This window comes from Lemur catta, chromosome 11 (genome assembly GCF_020740605.2).
Source record: "Lemur catta isolate mLemCat1 chromosome 11, mLemCat1.pri, whole genome shotgun sequence".
Taxonomy (NCBI): domain Eukaryota; kingdom Metazoa; phylum Chordata; class Mammalia; order Primates; family Lemuridae; genus Lemur; species Lemur catta.
Window position 1 is genome coordinate 20,838,740 of NC_059138.1, and position 17,033 is coordinate 20,855,772.

Genomic DNA, 17,033 nt, shown 5'->3' on the forward strand with positions numbered 1-17,033 from the left:
GGAAGAAATCACAGTGTTAGTTGCTGATGGGAAGGATCTGGTAGTGAGAATGAAACTGATGCTGTAGGAAAAAGAAGAGGTGCTGGAGCAAGGTCCTTGGGGAGGTGAGACGGGATGAGGTCTAGTACAAAACAGGACAGAAGCCAGAATCTGTGGCTCTGGATGTAGGTAACTAGTGGATGTGGTGGCGAGAGCCATGTTCTCAGTGACATGGGAAGTCTGGTCACCAGGAGGCAATGGCGGTTTGAGGGGAGAGAAGGTATGAAAGAACAATTCAGCAGAGTGAACAGACTTGAGGAATGTAGGATGATTCCAGGCAACATTAAGGACCCTCTTGAAGCTTGTGTTGATGACTTAGAGGTGAGATTGGTTAGTATATCATGTGGTTCTCTCCACTTTCTCTTGCAAGTTCAGCAGCAAGTTCAGTGGCTGGTGCAGGCATGGGGTTGGTGGAGAGCTGGATTTAGCCAAGTCAATAGAAGAAAGTGAAAGAGACACAAAGGTGTTGAGGGTGCATGCAAGGGAGTGATAATAATAGTGACTGATCTTGGAATCTAGGCTACAGGAGAAGAAAATGAGGACATGAAGAGAGCGAGGGATAATGAAAATCTGGTAGGAGCAATGGAATGCAGGACTGGTGGGCCGAAGGATTATTGGACTCAGGGGAAAGGATAGGAGGTGGTATTGCTGGAGAGTGGGAATAATGGGGTGGGGTGCAGTTATTAATCACAGACTCTAGGGTAAAGTCGGGGGCGTCAGTGGCTGAGGAGGGTGGAGAACAGTATGACTGAAGGGCAGGAGTTCAGGGAACAGCAACCAGAGTGTGGGGAGGATCATCTATGCACATACTGAAACAGCAAGAATTAGCACACAACTCGTCCTTGGAGCTTGGTGACCCAGGAGCCTACTTTTTAGCCCTCCAACCAATTCAGTCTGCAAACTTCTTGAGTGAAGTAAAAGACCTTCCTGGGGTATCTCAAATCAAAGCAAAACACCCCAAAGATCTCCCCAATTGGAGGTTGGACAGTTTTCCTGAAATACTCATAGACTGGTTTTCATTGAATGTGAAATATTGTGCCTTTTTTGTTTTTTTTTTAGAGACAGGCTCTTTTTCTGTCACCCTGGCTAGAGTGCAGTGGTGTCACCATAGCTCACTGAAGCCTCAAACTCCTGGCCTCAAGTGATCCTCCTGCCTCCCAAAGTGCTTACCAGTGTGAGCCACCACATCAGACAATGTTGCACATTTTAAACAAAGAGGCCAATCCACGGGACATCTGACAGATGCTCCTTAGTGATTCTGTTGATTTAGAATTTGTTACCCTCTGATTTACCTATACTTGGAGACTGTATCTCCTCTCTCTGGAATCTCTAATTTAATAAGCACTAGTAAGGTATGTCAACATTTCTAGGAGGTGCCAAACACAAAAGAAATGGAGCTGGTGTTTGTAGGGTTGGGTAACAGCAAACTTAGGGAGTATGAACACAAAATAGAAATTCACCCTACCCTACACACCTGTCTTACCACCTCCTGTAAGAACCGTTCCTCTGCCCACACCCAAACCACTATTCAGAATGCCAGGGCTGGGCTAGCAAGTCCAAGTTAGGGAGCAGGCTAAGGAAGAAGGTATAAAGCTAGAGTCAGAAGAGAGGAATTAGTAAGAAAAACTGGCAAAAAAGGAAATTGAAGGAGTCTGGCCCTTCATACTTGTCCAGAGTGGTCTAAGCAGAGGAGAAAACATGTTTCTTTTTTTGGTTTATGGCTTTACTTTCAAGTTTTAAATTAGATAAATACAAGCTTGGTGAGGCATCTCTCAGGGATGTGTTTCTTCTCTTATCCTCTTTATGTCTTCTGCCAAGTCTCTTCTGTTTCCTTCTGTTGCCACTTCTCTTTGGGTCTCTCCTCTTCTCTGACTTCCTCCCGCCACTTTCCTCTTCACCTCGGTTCTGTTCTCTTCCGCCTCTCCTCTGGCCCGGCTTCCCTTTCTCCCCCTCCTCCGTCTCTTGCATCTTCCTGGGCCCGCTCTGGCTGTGGGACGGAGGTGGGCTGCGCTGAGGTGTGTTATGTACAGCTGAATGAGGAAAGGCTCTGATGTCTCCATGAGATGATTCCAGTTTTCCCTTGGTTACAGCTTTCTCTGCCCCTCCAGCCACAGAGCCCCTCGAGCTGAATATTGCAGAGTGGTGTTGGTGAGGGCTGCATAGATTCTCCCCAGCATGAAAGGGTGGCTCAAATAGAATTGCCTGTGAGTGTAGGAGAGAAAAATGTTCGATAGAATATAATTTACCTAAAGAGCTCTTTTGTGGGCACATAGATACTTATGTTAATTTAAAAAAATTTTTTTATGTAGAGATGGAATCTTGCTATGTTGCTCAGGATGGTCTTGAACTCCTGGTTTCAAGTGAGGCTCTCACCTAGGTCTCCCAAAGTGCTGGGATTACAGGTGTGAGCCACTACCCTGGCAATTTTTTAAAATTGTCAACTATTAATAACAGGTATCTTATAAGAGTTAGTGGTTTATTAGTAACATTTTACTTTAGAAAATGTACATCACCCCTGCCTTCTTTAGGAAGCTATCTCTGGTCAGTCAGGCACATAGGAAGTACTTCACAAATGTTTATTAACTGAATAAGAGGGTGGATGAGTGCACCTTGAGCATGGACAGAAAAGGGCTGGAACCCCAGGGAAGTCTGACCCTCCCCAGCCCTCCTAGCCTACCTCCTTCTAGCTCTCTGCACCCCAACTCCAGCAGAGAGAAAGCTTGCCAAGGGCTCTAGGGAAGGAAGAGGGAGGGAGAGCGCACCGGAACTCCCCCGAGCAGGCCGCTCCTGCCTCTGACACAGCAAGGGGAAAGCAGCTCTAGCTATGACAGCATTGTCCATTCTCGTCTGTCCCTTCAGAGCCACTGTGGGAACTCTGGGGGCTCTGGAGGTACCACACTTCAGGGTTTTGCTCAACCCAGTTGGAGGCAGAGAACAAAAAGGCAGAAAAAGAGAAGGTTGAGGTTGCTGTGGCCTGCATCCGCCAACCCTCACCCCACAGCTTTTGGGAATCACCCTCAGGACCCCAGGACCTGACCCAGCCCTGAGGTTGAACTCCAGGGCTGTCCCATGATGTCAGTGGGTTAGTCCCGTCACTGTACCTATGGGTGGGGCCAGCTGTGGCCTGGTGGAGGCTGCCAGAGTGCTGAGGAGTGAGAGCGGCTGCGGCCCAGAGGGGTTCTCTCTTTCCCACTCTCCATACGTGAACGAATCCCTCCAACTGAGGTCGAGGGTACAAGGGATGCTGTCGTCCTCTTTGGAGGGAGTATCTTTCTCTAGGTCAAGAAAAGGAATGCATTTGTTTGTACTCTGGTTCACAGATCACGCACAGAATACAGGCAACATTTGGGGGTGCTTATTACGTGCCCAGCACTGCTCCAAACAATGACATGCATTCATGTTCCCCAGTCCTCACCACAACTCTGTGAGGTCAGCATTGCCACAATCCCCATTGCAGGGATGAGGAACCTAAGGCCCAGAGAGGGTTAGGGACTTACTTATGGTCACATAATGAGGCCAGGTCAGAATTCGAAGCTAGGCAGCCCAGCCCCAGAGCCCGTGCTCTTACCACTACATCATGTGAGCAACACAGTGCCCGTAAAAGGACAAACCTAGCATGGTTTGGACAGATTAACTGAGTAGATTTCCCTAGGAGGTAAAGCTAGCTGAGCTGGCAAAGGCCTTGAACCCAGAAGGCCTTAAGCCAAAGCCTGTTCTTTGTCCACTTGGCCCTGGCTACTCAAACGGTGGCCCACAGCCCAGCAGCTTTGGCAGCACCTGGAAGCATGTTAGACGTGCACAATCCCAAGCCCACCCAAACCTAAGGAATTAGAATCTGCATTTTAACAAGATCCACAGGGGATGGTTTGCACATTAAAGTTTGGGAAGCACTGCAGTAATAGGCCACTCCACCTGCCGGTCGGGAGTCGAAAGTTTCAGCCACACAGGTAAGTTTTGGGCTGCTGGTTTTTCCACTGTAGCTCTCTTTTTTTTCATCCAAAAGTTCCATGAGGCTGGGGTGTAACTCTCCTTCCAAACTGAGAGGGTATGCTACCTGGCCCAATGAGAATAGAGGGTCCGGAGGCCATCCCAGGATGGTTTATTGAAATCAGCCTGGGAACATCTGGGTGGTTCCTGTGATGCCAGATATTCTGTGACCCTGAAATTCTAGCTCTTCTCTCAAGTGCCAGAAATAAGTTTAAAATATTTTTATTTCTGTTTTCCTCAACCCTAACTTCATGGGGTATATTTTGAGTGTGTATGTTTATGTGTGTGTGTGTGCTTGGATATATGTGTGAAAACAGAAATGAATCACCACTGTGTCATCAGTCGCATAACATGAGAAAGCAGTCCTAGACTTGGAGAAAATGTAGGGAAACTGCAGCTCTGCTCACCGGAGCTGGGAGCCTCCAGGCTGAGTGTGGCTGAATGTGGTCTGCAGATATGTTTTGTTTGCCCACTGTTAGCCTATAATGCACCTTCATTTTTTTATGGGGTGGGGGTCTATTATATAAAAATCTGGATTTTTGGCTTATCTTGCAAAATCAGAGTATCTGGCAACAGCAGGCCTGGGCTCCAGCATGGCGATAATTAATCGAAGCCTTAATTGAAACCTTCACTTTCTTGTTGCCACTGTCCTCACCACTCCCTATTGTCTCCTCAATGCTGAACTGAGTGCTGAAACCAAGTGTCAGCTGCCACGGGTTGTTTTATTTATAATAGAATTTAGAGAAAAGTTAACTATTTCTTATATCCATGTCACCCACACATTTATACCACCTGCAGACATATGAGTTTGTAATCCCTGTTTGGATGAAAGTTAGCAGAGCTCCCCTAGGGTCTACAACCTCCTGGAAATTTCTAAGTATCTTATAACACGATGTTCTGACTGCTTCCTGAGCTGATATGGAGAAATAACTTATTAGTGGCATGATAAATGGATATTTGGTGAACTCTCATTGTGTTCCCAGCCCTGTGCTTGCTGCTGTGGATAAGTGAGAGGTATGAAGACAATTTAGTATTCATTGAAAAAATATTCCTTAAACCTGTGAAACAACTAGGGCATAATGTAAGAAAGGTTATGAGCAAGGAGAGATTAGTCCGGGCAGGAAGGAGTTGTGAGGGGGAGGATTTAGAAGGGTAGGTAAGATTTAGAGTGGCGCCTGGGGGAAAAGGGCGGAGCAGGGGTGAAGGAGATTTGGGGAAGCTTAGCTAAGCTTTGTTGAGCAGGTTTGGGCTGCAGAAGATGACGAGGCAGAGGGCTCCTGTTAAAGCAGTGAGTGGTCAGGTGAGATGGGTGAAACAGGAAGTTTATGCAGGACCATGCATGCATGGAGTAGATTTGGGCTAGAACCTGGAAACAGGGAATGGGCTGCTGTTTCCAGAATGTATCACGCTCCCTCATGCAGACCCTGTCTCTTCTTCCTGGAATGCCCTCTCTCATCTGCATCAGCCAGCTCACCTGTACTCACCCTCTGAGGCTCAGCTCACACCTAGGCCTCCCGGACCAGCTTCCTGGGAGGAGCGAGGGACCACCACCTCCTCCTTTGTGCCGCATGGGCACCCCAGGCATGCACTTTGAATGCTTCCTGGAAGGAGAGGTTTTGTAATTTGGGGATTTCCCCATCTGACCCCACCAAATTGTAAACTCCTTGAAGGGGGCGTGGTGTCTTTTGACATGGTGACCCCAAAGCCTACTACAGTGACTGGCACTTGCAAGGTGCTCAGTGCCTGCTTTTGAATGAAGAAATGGATGAATGAACTAGTGGGAAGTTGCTGCAGGCTTGAGATGAGAAAGGGCTGAGCCAGGGTAGGTTCTGTGAGGGTAGAAATGAAGTAAAGAATATAAGAACCACTGCAAAGAGAGAAATTGGTAAGACTTGATGCCAAATTGACTATGGTGGCCAGAGAGCCTCGAGGAATTCAAACTAAGGCATGGGAGACGACGGCAGTCCTGGCAGTGCCAGGAAAGTCAGCGTGGGGAACAGGAGCGGATCTTATTCTTGGGTCTGCAGAGCAGAAATCTCTCACAGCATCCTGTGCACTCACTTACCTGAGCTGTCCTTGCTGGTCTCCATCTTTTTGCTGCTCCTGAAACTCCAGCCATTTCAGAATCAAGGAAATGAAGGTGGAAAGTAAAGGAAAAGAGCATTAAATTCGTATTTCAGATCTTGTTCTAGTTATATTTTTCCTGATACCAAAGGTTTAGAGATGGATATAAACATGAAAAGGCCAGCTGTGGCTATGCTGGATGGCTGTGACACTTATTAAAGTTCCAGAAGAAAGGTAGGGAAGGGGGAGGTGGGGGGGAGGCGGGGGCAGAGTCCAAGCTGCTGATTCCGCTGAGGAGCGGGGAGCAGTGACTCCATCTGTTCAGTCCTGTGTCTCAGCCATTTATTTTATTTGCTGTTAAGTTGCATGTTGTTGCCAATGTGCAAAAACTGATAATAATTGCAACCAGACTAGAATGTGCCTGAATGAGGAGAAAAATGACCACCCAGGCCTTGGTTTTGGGAAACTAAAGGAAGTAAAACCTCTGTATAAAGCAACTGAGATAACAGTGAAATAAAAATTAATCGCCCCCTGCCCTGTTTCTTGCATTCTTCCATCCGCTTTGTATGTGACAGCCCAGACTACGTTGCCATAGCTCCCTCGCTGGTCTCACCACGTCTCTTCTCTCTCCCTCAAATTAACTGTCACAGCAACCGCTAGCATGACCTTTTCAAAACGTAAATTGGGTCACATCACTTCCCTGTTTAAAATGCTGCTAAGGCTCCCATGACACTTAAAGTCTAAATTCCTTCACATGGCTTCCCAGGCCCTGCCTGGTGCGGCCCCTGCCCACTTCTACTTATTCTCTTCCACCACTGCCTGCTCTCCCCGCTGGTCTTCAACGAGCTGCTTGCTCCCAGGGTGCCTCAGCCTTGCGCCTGCTTGTTCCCTTAAACTGTCACCATCGCCACCCTTTTTTTTTTTTTTGAGACAGAGTCTCACTTTCTTGCCCGGGCTAGAGTGAGTGCCGTGGCATCAGCCTAGCTCACAGCAACCTCAGACTCCTGGGCTTAAGCGATCCTACTGCCTCAGCCTCCCGAGTAGCTGGGACTACAGGCATGAGCCACCATGCCCGGCTAATTTTTTTTTTTTTTTGTATATATATTTTTAGTTGGCCAGATAATTTCTTTCTATTTTTAGTAGAGACGGGGTCTCACTCTTGCTCAGGCTGGTCTCGAACTCCTGACCTCGAGCGATCCACCCGCCTCGGCCTCCCAGAGCTAGGATTACAGGCGTGAGCCACCGCGCCCGGCCACCATCGCCACCCTTTTATCTGTGTGTTGCCTATTTCTCCTTCAGGTCTTAGCCTCCTCTGACCTTCAGGAAATATTAAAAGCTGTCGGTGCCAGAGAATGCCAGGAGGCCTCCAGTAATACTTTTTCCTTTCTCCTTAGGGGCAAAGCAGCTGATTTTGTATGGAGCACAGGGCTATGCAGAATGGAAAGTACATTTCCCAGCCTCCCTTGCAGGTGGGTGTGGCCAGGTGACTTGAGTTGTGGCCGGTGAGATAGAAACAGAAGCCGTCCTTTAAATAGTAATTTAAAAATCAGTGATTTAGTATTTTGAGACAATCAAAAAGTTGCTTCAAAATTTCTTGCTCTATTAGAGTCCAGTGCCCTCTAGCTCAGCAGTGTGACATCTTGTCCAGAAGTTCCTTAAGTTTAGATCTCTGTGTGATCTATAGATTGACGATCTCCAGTATATGTCCTTTACACTGGCCAACAGATAGAACTTTCTCTTGTGTTAATACTTTCTAGCTCCAGCCCAAGTTGGAGTCAATACTACGAGTTAACATTTATTGAGAGCTTACTTAGATTTGCCTCTAAATCTGCTGAGGAGTGTGCTCAGTACTTGATGTGTATGAGATCATTTGATCTTGACAATATCTGGATAAGGCGGGCATTATTATCATTTCCATTTTTCAGATCTGAAAACTGAGGCCTAGAAAAGTTAAGCAATATACTCAAAGGTGCAGTTAGAACAGTGACTTGGGCCCAAGTCTACATGAGCTCTTGACCACTGTAAGAGATCGTATCCTCTGAGCCCTGCTGGTTTCAGTTTATTACCAGCTCTCAGAAAGAAAGGGGATTTGTTCTGCCTCTGGGCTGCTGGTCCAAATTGTTCCTGTAGTGACAAAAATCTCCTCTCTGACACCTCATTTTTCTCTCCTGATGACATTTACTAATTTATTTCTGTTCTCCTTTTTCTATTAAACCACAAATAATATGCACTAGGACCCTGGGTCCCACTTCACCTGGGACTGGGTACTCTGGTTGTGGTATCCTCTGGTCTAAGTGCTCTCAACTCCTGTCTCTCTCATATTAACCAGTCTTAAGACTCAAGGCTAAGTCATCTGTACATATAGGCACATTTCCTCAGGCATGGGGAAGATAGGTCTGTACCATGGAGCTTTCCAGAACAGACTATGTATTTACAAGCTCCATAAAGTCCAAGCAGGGACCAGGTAAGTAGGTCAGTGAACCCAATAAGCAGATAATGTTTTAAACAATATTTTGGATATTTCTCTGTAGGACTAGGAACTGGATTAGAAATTAGTTTTTAGAAATTAGGGTTTACTTTTCCACCTGTGTTACTAACTTATTCTCACTGTTGGAGATTTACTTTTCACGTTTTATGAAATTCCTCCTCTGGAGTCAAGCCTACTATGCTTGGTGTGTGAGGTTACAGTGAGCTACAATGCCACAAAATAATAATAATAATAATAATAATAAAAGACTGGATACTGAGTGGCAGCTTTTCATGTCCCCTCCCTGTGCTCATTAAGCAAGATACTTGATTTCTGGACCTCACCGCCCAGACCATCTGGGCTGCACAAAGGAATGTCAGAGGCTGGCCTGATTTAAGTCATGTACCTGAACTGCTTCTTCTGGTGCAAGTCGGCAAAAATCTGAGAGATTGCTTCACTCTCCCCCTTGGCCATTAGCTGAATGAGGCTCTCGCTGGGCTGGGAGGCTTGGAGTTTCTTCTGTACTAACTGTATGGAGAAAAACCAAAACAAAACAAAACCAGGTGGTTAGGGCCTTAGGGTCTCTGCATTTTCCTAATATCATAGTCCAGATTCTAAATTGTTAGAACTCAAATTCTTCCATCGTGCAGCCATACCAGCTGCTTGTAGAGGTGTTTCTGAGGCTGTTAACTGTTTGTTTACACTGCCTGTATTGGTATAAATATCCTTCAGTGCCTTAAAGATATGTCATCATTGTATAATTTTAACATAATTTAGTAGACAACCTATTCCTGTTAATATACCTTAATATAATTTAATAGTCTGTTGATATAAACTTAATAAAGTTTGTGCTACTTGGTTTTATACTTAAACATAGGGGAATCATATATTTATTATAGGAATTTAATGAATGTTTTAAAAATTAATTTGTCTAAGAAAAATCCTATATTGAGCTGCTTTTTACACCTGGGTAAAATTAATTTCTTTCCTGTTGCCTGTGATATCCCAAAGGTGCTTCAGTTGTGCATGCTGTCCATGTTCGTTCATTCATTCATTCAGTATCTATTGAATGCCAACTATGTGCCTGGTACTAGGGATACAGCAGTGAAGAGGACAGATAAAAATCCCTGCCTTCATGGAGTTTATATTGTAAACCAAGTCAGGCTCATGTTCATCATGCTCAAAGACCTTGGGCAAAGTGGCCCAGGTGGCTTCATCGGTCAATTCTATCAAATATTTAAGGAACAAGTAATCAAAATTCTTCACAAATTCTTTCAGAAAATAGAGAAGGGAACATTTCCCAACTGGGTTCAATTAGGTTAGTGCTAACTTGATGTTAAAGCCAGGGTATCACAAAGATGTCACAAGAAAATTACAGACCAATATCTCTCATGAACATAGATGCAAAATTCCTTAATAAAATGCTAGCAAATGAATCCAGTAACATATAAAAAAATTATAGACACCAAGACCAAGTAGAATTCATTGCAGGAACACAAGGTTGGTTTAACAGCATAAAAGCAATTAATGTAATATACTGTATTCACAGAATAAAGGACAAACCACATGATCATCTTAATAGATGCAGAAAAAGTATTTAACAAAATCCAATACTCATTCATGATAAAAAAAAAAAAAGAATAACCTCAATAAGCTAGGAACAAAGGGAACTTCCTCATAAAGGGCATCTAAAAATATTCCATAATTAGCATCATACTTAATAGCAAAGGACTATTTGTTTTTTCCCTACGATTAGGAAATAACAAGGATGTCTGTTTTGCCTCTATCAAACATTATACCTGAGGTTCTAGCTAATGTAATAAAGCAACAAACAAATAGATCCAGATTGGAAATAAAAAAGCAAAACTGTCTTTATTTGCAGAGGTATGAATGTACGTATGTATGTATGTATGTCTATATGTATCTATGTAGAAAATCCCAAGGAATCCACAAAAACTACTATAACTAATAAACAAAATTAATATACAAAAACTAATTGTATTTCTGTATACTATCAATGAATAATCCAAAAGTGAAATTTAGAAAACACAATCCATTTACAATAGCATCAACAACAATAAAATACTTTGGAATGCATTTAACAAAAGAAGTACAGAACTTGTTTACTGAAAACTATAAAACATTTTTGTTAAATGTTAAATACTGAAAATTAAAAACATTTCTTTTAATTTAAGAGAAATTAAAGAAGATTGAAAGAAATGGAAAGATATTCCGTATCCATATATTGGAAGACTCAACATTGTCAAAATGGCACTTTTCTCCCAAACTGATATGTAAATTCAATATGTGTTCATCAAAATTCTAGCAGGCTTTTTTTTTTTGTTTTGCAGAAATTGACAAACTGGTCCTAAAATTTATATGGAAATGCAAAAGATCTAGAATAGCCAAAACAATTTGGAAAAGAACAAAATTGGAAGACTTATACCACCCATTTTCAAAACTTAATACAAAGCTACATTAATCAAGACATTGTGGTATTGGCACAAGAATACACAAATACATCAACAGAACAGAACTGAGAATTCAGAGATAAATTCTTACATTCATGATCAATTGATTTTTGACAAAGGTGCCCAGACAAGTTAATGGGGGAAGGATAGTCTACTACTTAGACCCTTCCCTCATTCCATGTATACATATTAACTCAAAATGGATCATAGACATAAATGTAAGAACTAAATCTACAAAACTCCTAGAAGAAAATATGGGATAAAATCTTTGTGACTTTAAGTTGAACAAAGAATTCTTAGATAAACACGAAAAACCTGATCCATAAAAGAAAAAGTTGATAAATTACACTTCATCAAAATTAAAAGTTTCTACTCCTCAAAAGACATCAAGAAAATGAAAATTCACAGATAAGGAGAAAATATTTTCAAATCATATACCTGATAAAGGACTTATATCCAAAATATACAAAGAATTCTTACAACGCAATAAGACAAAACCCAATTTAAACATGGGCAAAAGATTTGAATAGACATATCACCAAAGAAGATATACAAACAATGAATAAGCCCATGAAAAGTTCTTCATCATTAGTCATTACAGATATCCAAATTTTTTTCTTATAGCAACTACAGATATCCAAATTAAAACTACTACATGCCTGCTAGAATGGTTACAATAAACAAGATAGACAGTACCAGTGTTGGTGAGGATGTGGAGAAACAGAAACTCTCATGTATTGCTGGTGAGAATATAAAATGGTGCAGCCACTTGGGAAAATAGTTTGCCAGTTTCTTTAAAAGTTAAACATAAACACACCACATAACCTGGAAATTTCATTCCTTGGAATCTACCCAAGACAAATGAAAACATATGTCTACAAAAACCTGTACACAAATATTCATGGCAGCATTATTCATAATAGCCCCAAACTGGAAACAATCCAAATGTCCAACAACCAGTGAATGGATACAAAAATGTGGTAAATCTACACAAAGGGATACTATTCAGCAACCGAAGAGAATAAACTAGTGATAGCTGTGCCTCTGCCCTGGAGTGGGCCCCATGCTACAATGTGGATGAACCTGAAAAACACTATGCTAAGCCAGACACAAAAGGCTTTATGTTGTATAGCAGGATTCCATTTATATGAAATATCTAAAAAAGATGAATTTATAGAGGTGAAAATAGATGAATGGTTGCCTAGAGCTGGGAGTAGGAACAGGGAATGGCTGCAAAAAGGCAAGATGGAATTTTTTAGGGAGATGGAAGTGTGCTAAAACTGGATTGTGGTGATGGTTACACAATTCTATACATTTACTGAAAGTGTTGAACTGTACATGTACAATGGGTGAATTTTATGGTGCAAATGATACCTCAATAAAGCTGTTTAGAAAAGGCATAAAGCTGAGATCACCTTCACAGGTGCTCACATACCAGCTAGTGTAAGGTCTACCTCTCGGCTCTGGCCTTGGCTGTAGGCTGGCAATGGTGCTCCCTTACCTTGGAGTCTCCTGAGGGGCTGCAGGAGTTCTTGGGTACCAGGCAGTGAGTGACAAGAATCCTAGGGTCTTTGGTGGTGATGGACAGACCCTTCTGCAGAATTTGAACCAGTCGGATCCAGAAGTGGAAGACAGTCGCAGGATGGTTGGGGTGGAGCTTTAGGTAATAGACCTTCTCAGTGACTGTCCTCAACCGCATGATGCGCTGAAGGCGGTCACACACCCGGAGCTCCACAAACTTCAATGGGAGAATCCTGAAGCCACCAGGGAAGACACACATTGACAACCCCATTGCTTCTGATTTGACCCTATCTTCATTAAAACAAGGAATGTCTCCTTTAGGACTGGGGCTTTGGATGTAGAAGAAAGGGTGCTTAGCACAGTGGTGCTGAAATACTGGGGAGATCAGACATACCTGGGGAGGTTGTTTAACATGCAGACACCTGAATACACCCTCATAGATTCAGATTTAGTAGACCTGGGGTATGGCCCTGACATGATTCTCATGCTGGTAATTCCTGGACCCTCCTTGAGAGAGGCAGCCTAGGAGTAAGGCAGCTGGAGTCGTAGGGTTTTGCAATTTCCCTCTTGATAGCACCAAGGGAGCTGGCCCCACTGTCCAACTTGTCCATTCATTGACCTTAATCCCTCAATTACTCTTCTCAAAGGAGCTAAGGTCTAAGGAGCTGGCTTTGGATCTAATATTAGCTGGGACTGGGCTATGCTTGCTAGAGATACACTAAGAACATAATGAAGAGGTTCGTCACTAAGGTAGCATGGAGAAATGAAGGGTTTTCCTGGATTTCTGGGACTATCTAGAGATTATTGAGACATACTATAGATTATTCAAAGAGGCTCAAACCTCAAAAAGGGCTGTTCCAACCCAGAGAAACATGATGTCACTACACATTACAGTTCTAAGAGATTTAGTCCCATTCATTTTACCAATAGGAAAACTGAAGTGCAGTAAGTGACTCGTGACTCAAAATTGAGTTTAGTTAGTTGCACACCAAGGACTAGAAAGAACCTGCCTCTCCCAACCCGTGCTTCATCTGCCAGAGCTCCATGCCTCCTTGCCACTCGGCCAAATGCCGAGAGCTTTCCTGAGTTTAGCAGCGTGAGTGCAGCAAGAAGGAAAGTGTGCATGTAGACTGACCCCTCATTCCTGTCCACCTGACACCTCCCTCAGCCACTTGACTTCTGTCCTTCCAGCACACCACCTGTCTCGGGTTACTGTTGACTAAAACAATTAATGTTACTGCTGATGACTTCTCTGCTTTCTCTCCACCCTGATGTTAGTCACCAAGCAGCCTCCGCTTGGGGTCCACCCTTCACCCCTCAAGTCCTCTTTCCCATCTTTGTCACTTACCTCTTCAGGATGATTTTTGGGGCTGTAGATGGTCTGTTCCATGTCTGGTTCTGCCCCTGGTGCCATTTGACATTGGCCATGAGGAGGATGTTGGGAAGGGGCAGGCAGGGCACAGAGGAGGTCACTCCAAGGGCCATGGTGTTGGAAGCCTTGTAGATGTCTATCCAATTCCTGCCCCTTTTGACCTGCAATGCAGCCCCCAGGCACAGCCTGAGCATTTGGCAAAAGCAGCAGTATGTTTTAGCCAGGGATTCTCAACCTTGGCACTATTAACATTTTGGGCTGGATATTCTTTGTTGGGCAGTGGTGGTCTGGGGGCCTGTCTTACTCATTGTAGAATGTTTAGCAGCATCCTTGGCCTCTACACATTAGATGCTAGTAGCACGCCCCACCCAAACAAAATTGTGACAACCAAAAATATCTCCAAACATTGTCAAACGTCCCTTGGCAGTGAGAGACAAAAATCACTGCTTGTTGAGAACCACTCTTTTGACCTATATTGGTTAAACAACTGTAATAGCATTTAAATGACCTACTATTAACAATTGCCCATAAGAACTATAACCCAGGAGTTGGCCGGGCGCGGTGGCTCACGCCTGTAATCCTAGCACTCTGGGAGGCCGAGGCGGGTGGATTGCTCAAGGTCAGGGGTTCAAGACCAGCCTGAGCAAGAGTGAGACACCCCCCCGCCCCGTCTCTATTAAAAAAAATAGAAAGAAATTATCTGGCCAACTAAAAAATATGTATATAGAAAAAATTAGCCAGGTGTGGTGGCACATGCCTGTAGTCCCAGCTACTGGGGAGGCTGAGGCAGTAGGATCGCTTAAGCCCAGGAGTTTGAGGTTGCTGTGAGCTAGGCTGACGCCACGGCACTCACTCTAGCCCGGGCAACAAAGCAAGACTCTGTTTCAAAAAAAAAAAAAAAGAACTATAACCCAGGAGTTCTCTGGTATCTATTATATTCCTATGAATCCTCCCTGGACTGTTTCCTGGCCTTGCTTTGGAAAATTTGTCCTCTTAGCCCTTCTCTGAGGGGTCCCATTATTTCCTGCATCTTCTCTGAACAGGAAGGTCCCTTCCAACTTCAAAGTTCTGTTTGTTCTGGGTTCCGTCTGGCCTGAGGAGAGACCAGGAAAGAAAACAAAAATACACTGGGTACCTGTTAAACTAGGTACTTTGCTTGCTGAATTTGTATTCAATTCTCAGGTCAATCCAACCCTTTTACAATAGAAGAAGTGATTCAGGGTACTCTGGTTATTTGCACAATGATGCCTCCCCAAGGGGAAAGCAGAGGACTGGAATCTGAGCCCAGGTCTCTCTGGGTCCTGAGGATCTGTTTTTTCAATAATCAGCATTTGTGTTCCTAATCCTTAAAGGGCATCTCCTTTCACTGTCTTTTTGTTCATCTGCTTTGGGTGACAGCCTGGGGGATGAAGAAAACTGGGGATTTGAATACCAAACCCTCTGCTCAGAGCAGAGAACACCCGACCTCTCTCCCCAGGTAACCACTGTGTGTATGAGTAGCCCTGTCTGCGGCTCTGCAAAGCCCAGGTAACTGAGGTAGCCTTGCATTCCAGGCCCAAAAACTTCTCCTGGCCTCAATTCTCACTCCACTCTAGTTCCAGGGATGGACTCTCTTGGTCACATTTGGAAATAGGTTTAGAAGAATCAAGAAATGCTACTCTGAGCCACCCAAGCGTACCTGGACAAAGTTGCTTTCAAACACCATGGAGTCAGGAAACAGGTTGAATTCTGGAGAATGAACCAGCTGGCAGAGCAGTCCCTCCTCCACACCCAAGGCCACTCCAGGGTTCAGTTCCCCAACCGCAGGCAAGAGGCCCCTGAATTCTTCCCAGGCATTAAGGGAAGGGAAGGTTGGATAGGATCTTGTGACTTTTACTGTCTTCTTCGATTTCTGCCAAGTGTTTCTATGTGGAACTGATGACATTTCTACACATGCTCAGGGGCCTGCTGCACATTTGTCCTGGGATCTCCCTCTTCCCTCCTGGCCTTGGGCTGCTGGCCAAGCCCTGGGACCACCAATCAGCTCACAATGATGAATGGATGACATCATGAAAAACCAGCACAGGCCTTCAGGAAAGGGAAATGCAGAGGGGCCTCCCTTTTCCTCCAGAGTGCTTCTGTGACTTATTCATGCCCTGACATTCCCCAGGCTTTGTCGGGCCCCAGGATATAGCTCTCCCAGAACTTGCTGAGAAAGCAGTGAGCCAGGCAGACAGCAAGGAAGGAGGGCTGCCAGGAAGCTCCTCTGCCACTAAGAGGAAAATGCCCTCCCTGGCTTCCAACCCTCCCTTACTCTGAACGCAACCTACCCCAAACTTTCAGGGCTGCCTGTCCATGGGAAACCCAGCCTTCCTGAGCTTTGCATGAGGCCACCCCCCATCCGCCCACACCCTGGTGGATCTGCAGCAGCCTTCTCTGCTTATGGAAACAGTTGCAGGGCAGTTGGTGCCTGCTCTGTGCTCTGCTAAGGCGGTCTGGTTCCTTTTGCAGGGTTTATTTCCTGTAGGTCAAACAGAAGGAGCAGGAGAAGTAATTAGTTTCTTACCCAGAGGCTGGCCTTGTGAGGGCGCCAGCTGGGAGGAGTGGAACCCTGATGAGCAGCTCTGCTCGGATCAGCAAGCCATGCCCTCTCAGAGTGACAGCATCCCTCACCCTTGAGCCAGAGGAAGAAAGAGCCCACATCTTCTGGTAGCTAGATCAGGAGCAAAGAACCAAGCAGGCTGACCACTAGTCAAGCCCATTTCCGGGAGAAATTGTATTCTAATTTGGACAAAATTCCAGATGTTATTTATATAAGGTATTAACAATCAAGGCCAAATGTGACAGATTTAGAAGAACAGTCTGACAACCATTATGCACAAAGGTCAAGCTGGGAGTTGATTTGTGCATCTCATTGCAAAGTCAGGGAGAGGGCTGACGCACCAGGTTGCTTTCTCATCTGGTTTCGTGGGCCCTCCCACCTGGTCATTTACATCACGCCTCTGCTCGGGCACCTGTTATAGCTCCCGGGTCAGTGAAGCAACTTCTGAGCTCACTTTCCACATTTTCTTTTGTTTACTATGTGGGGAAAATGTCCTCCAGGGTCACATTCTCTAAGAATAGGGTCAGAGAC

The 17,033-nt window shown here is 44.5% G+C and overlaps 1 protein-coding gene across 1 annotated transcript; it reads right to left on the reverse strand.

Annotated features, from left to right (window-relative positions):
* Positions 1-1,816: 1,816 nt before the first annotated feature.
* Positions 1,817-15,945, reverse strand: GARIN1B (golgi associated RAB2 interactor 1B). The gene is made up of 7 exons (XM_045564192.1): positions 15,600-15,945; positions 13,898-14,082; positions 12,530-12,782; positions 8,964-9,085; positions 6,092-6,129; positions 3,141-3,314; positions 1,817-2,241 (listed from the first exon to the last, which is right to left on the reverse strand). The coding sequence occupies exons 1-7, from the start codon at positions 15,843-15,845 to the stop codon at positions 2,228-2,230; spliced, it is 1,032 nt and encodes a 343-aa protein (XP_045420148.1). The 5' UTR covers positions 15,846-15,945; the 3' UTR covers positions 1,817-2,227.
* Between the last annotated feature and the right edge of the window lie 1,088 nt (positions 15,946-17,033).

Coding starts and splice junctions, on each gene's coding strand:
- GARIN1B (XM_045564192.1), bottom strand. CDS start 15,845: ATGTCATCAGTTCCACATAGAAACACTTGGCAGAAATCGAAGAAGACA. Junction 9,086..12,529: donor GCCCCTCAGGAGACTCCAAG/GTAAGGGAGCAC, acceptor TTCTCCATACAG/TTAGTACAGAAGAAACTCCA. Junction 6,130..8,963: donor CACCAGAAGAAGCAGTTCAG/GTACATGACTTA, acceptor CTGGAGTTTCAG/GAGCAGCAAAAAGATGGAGA.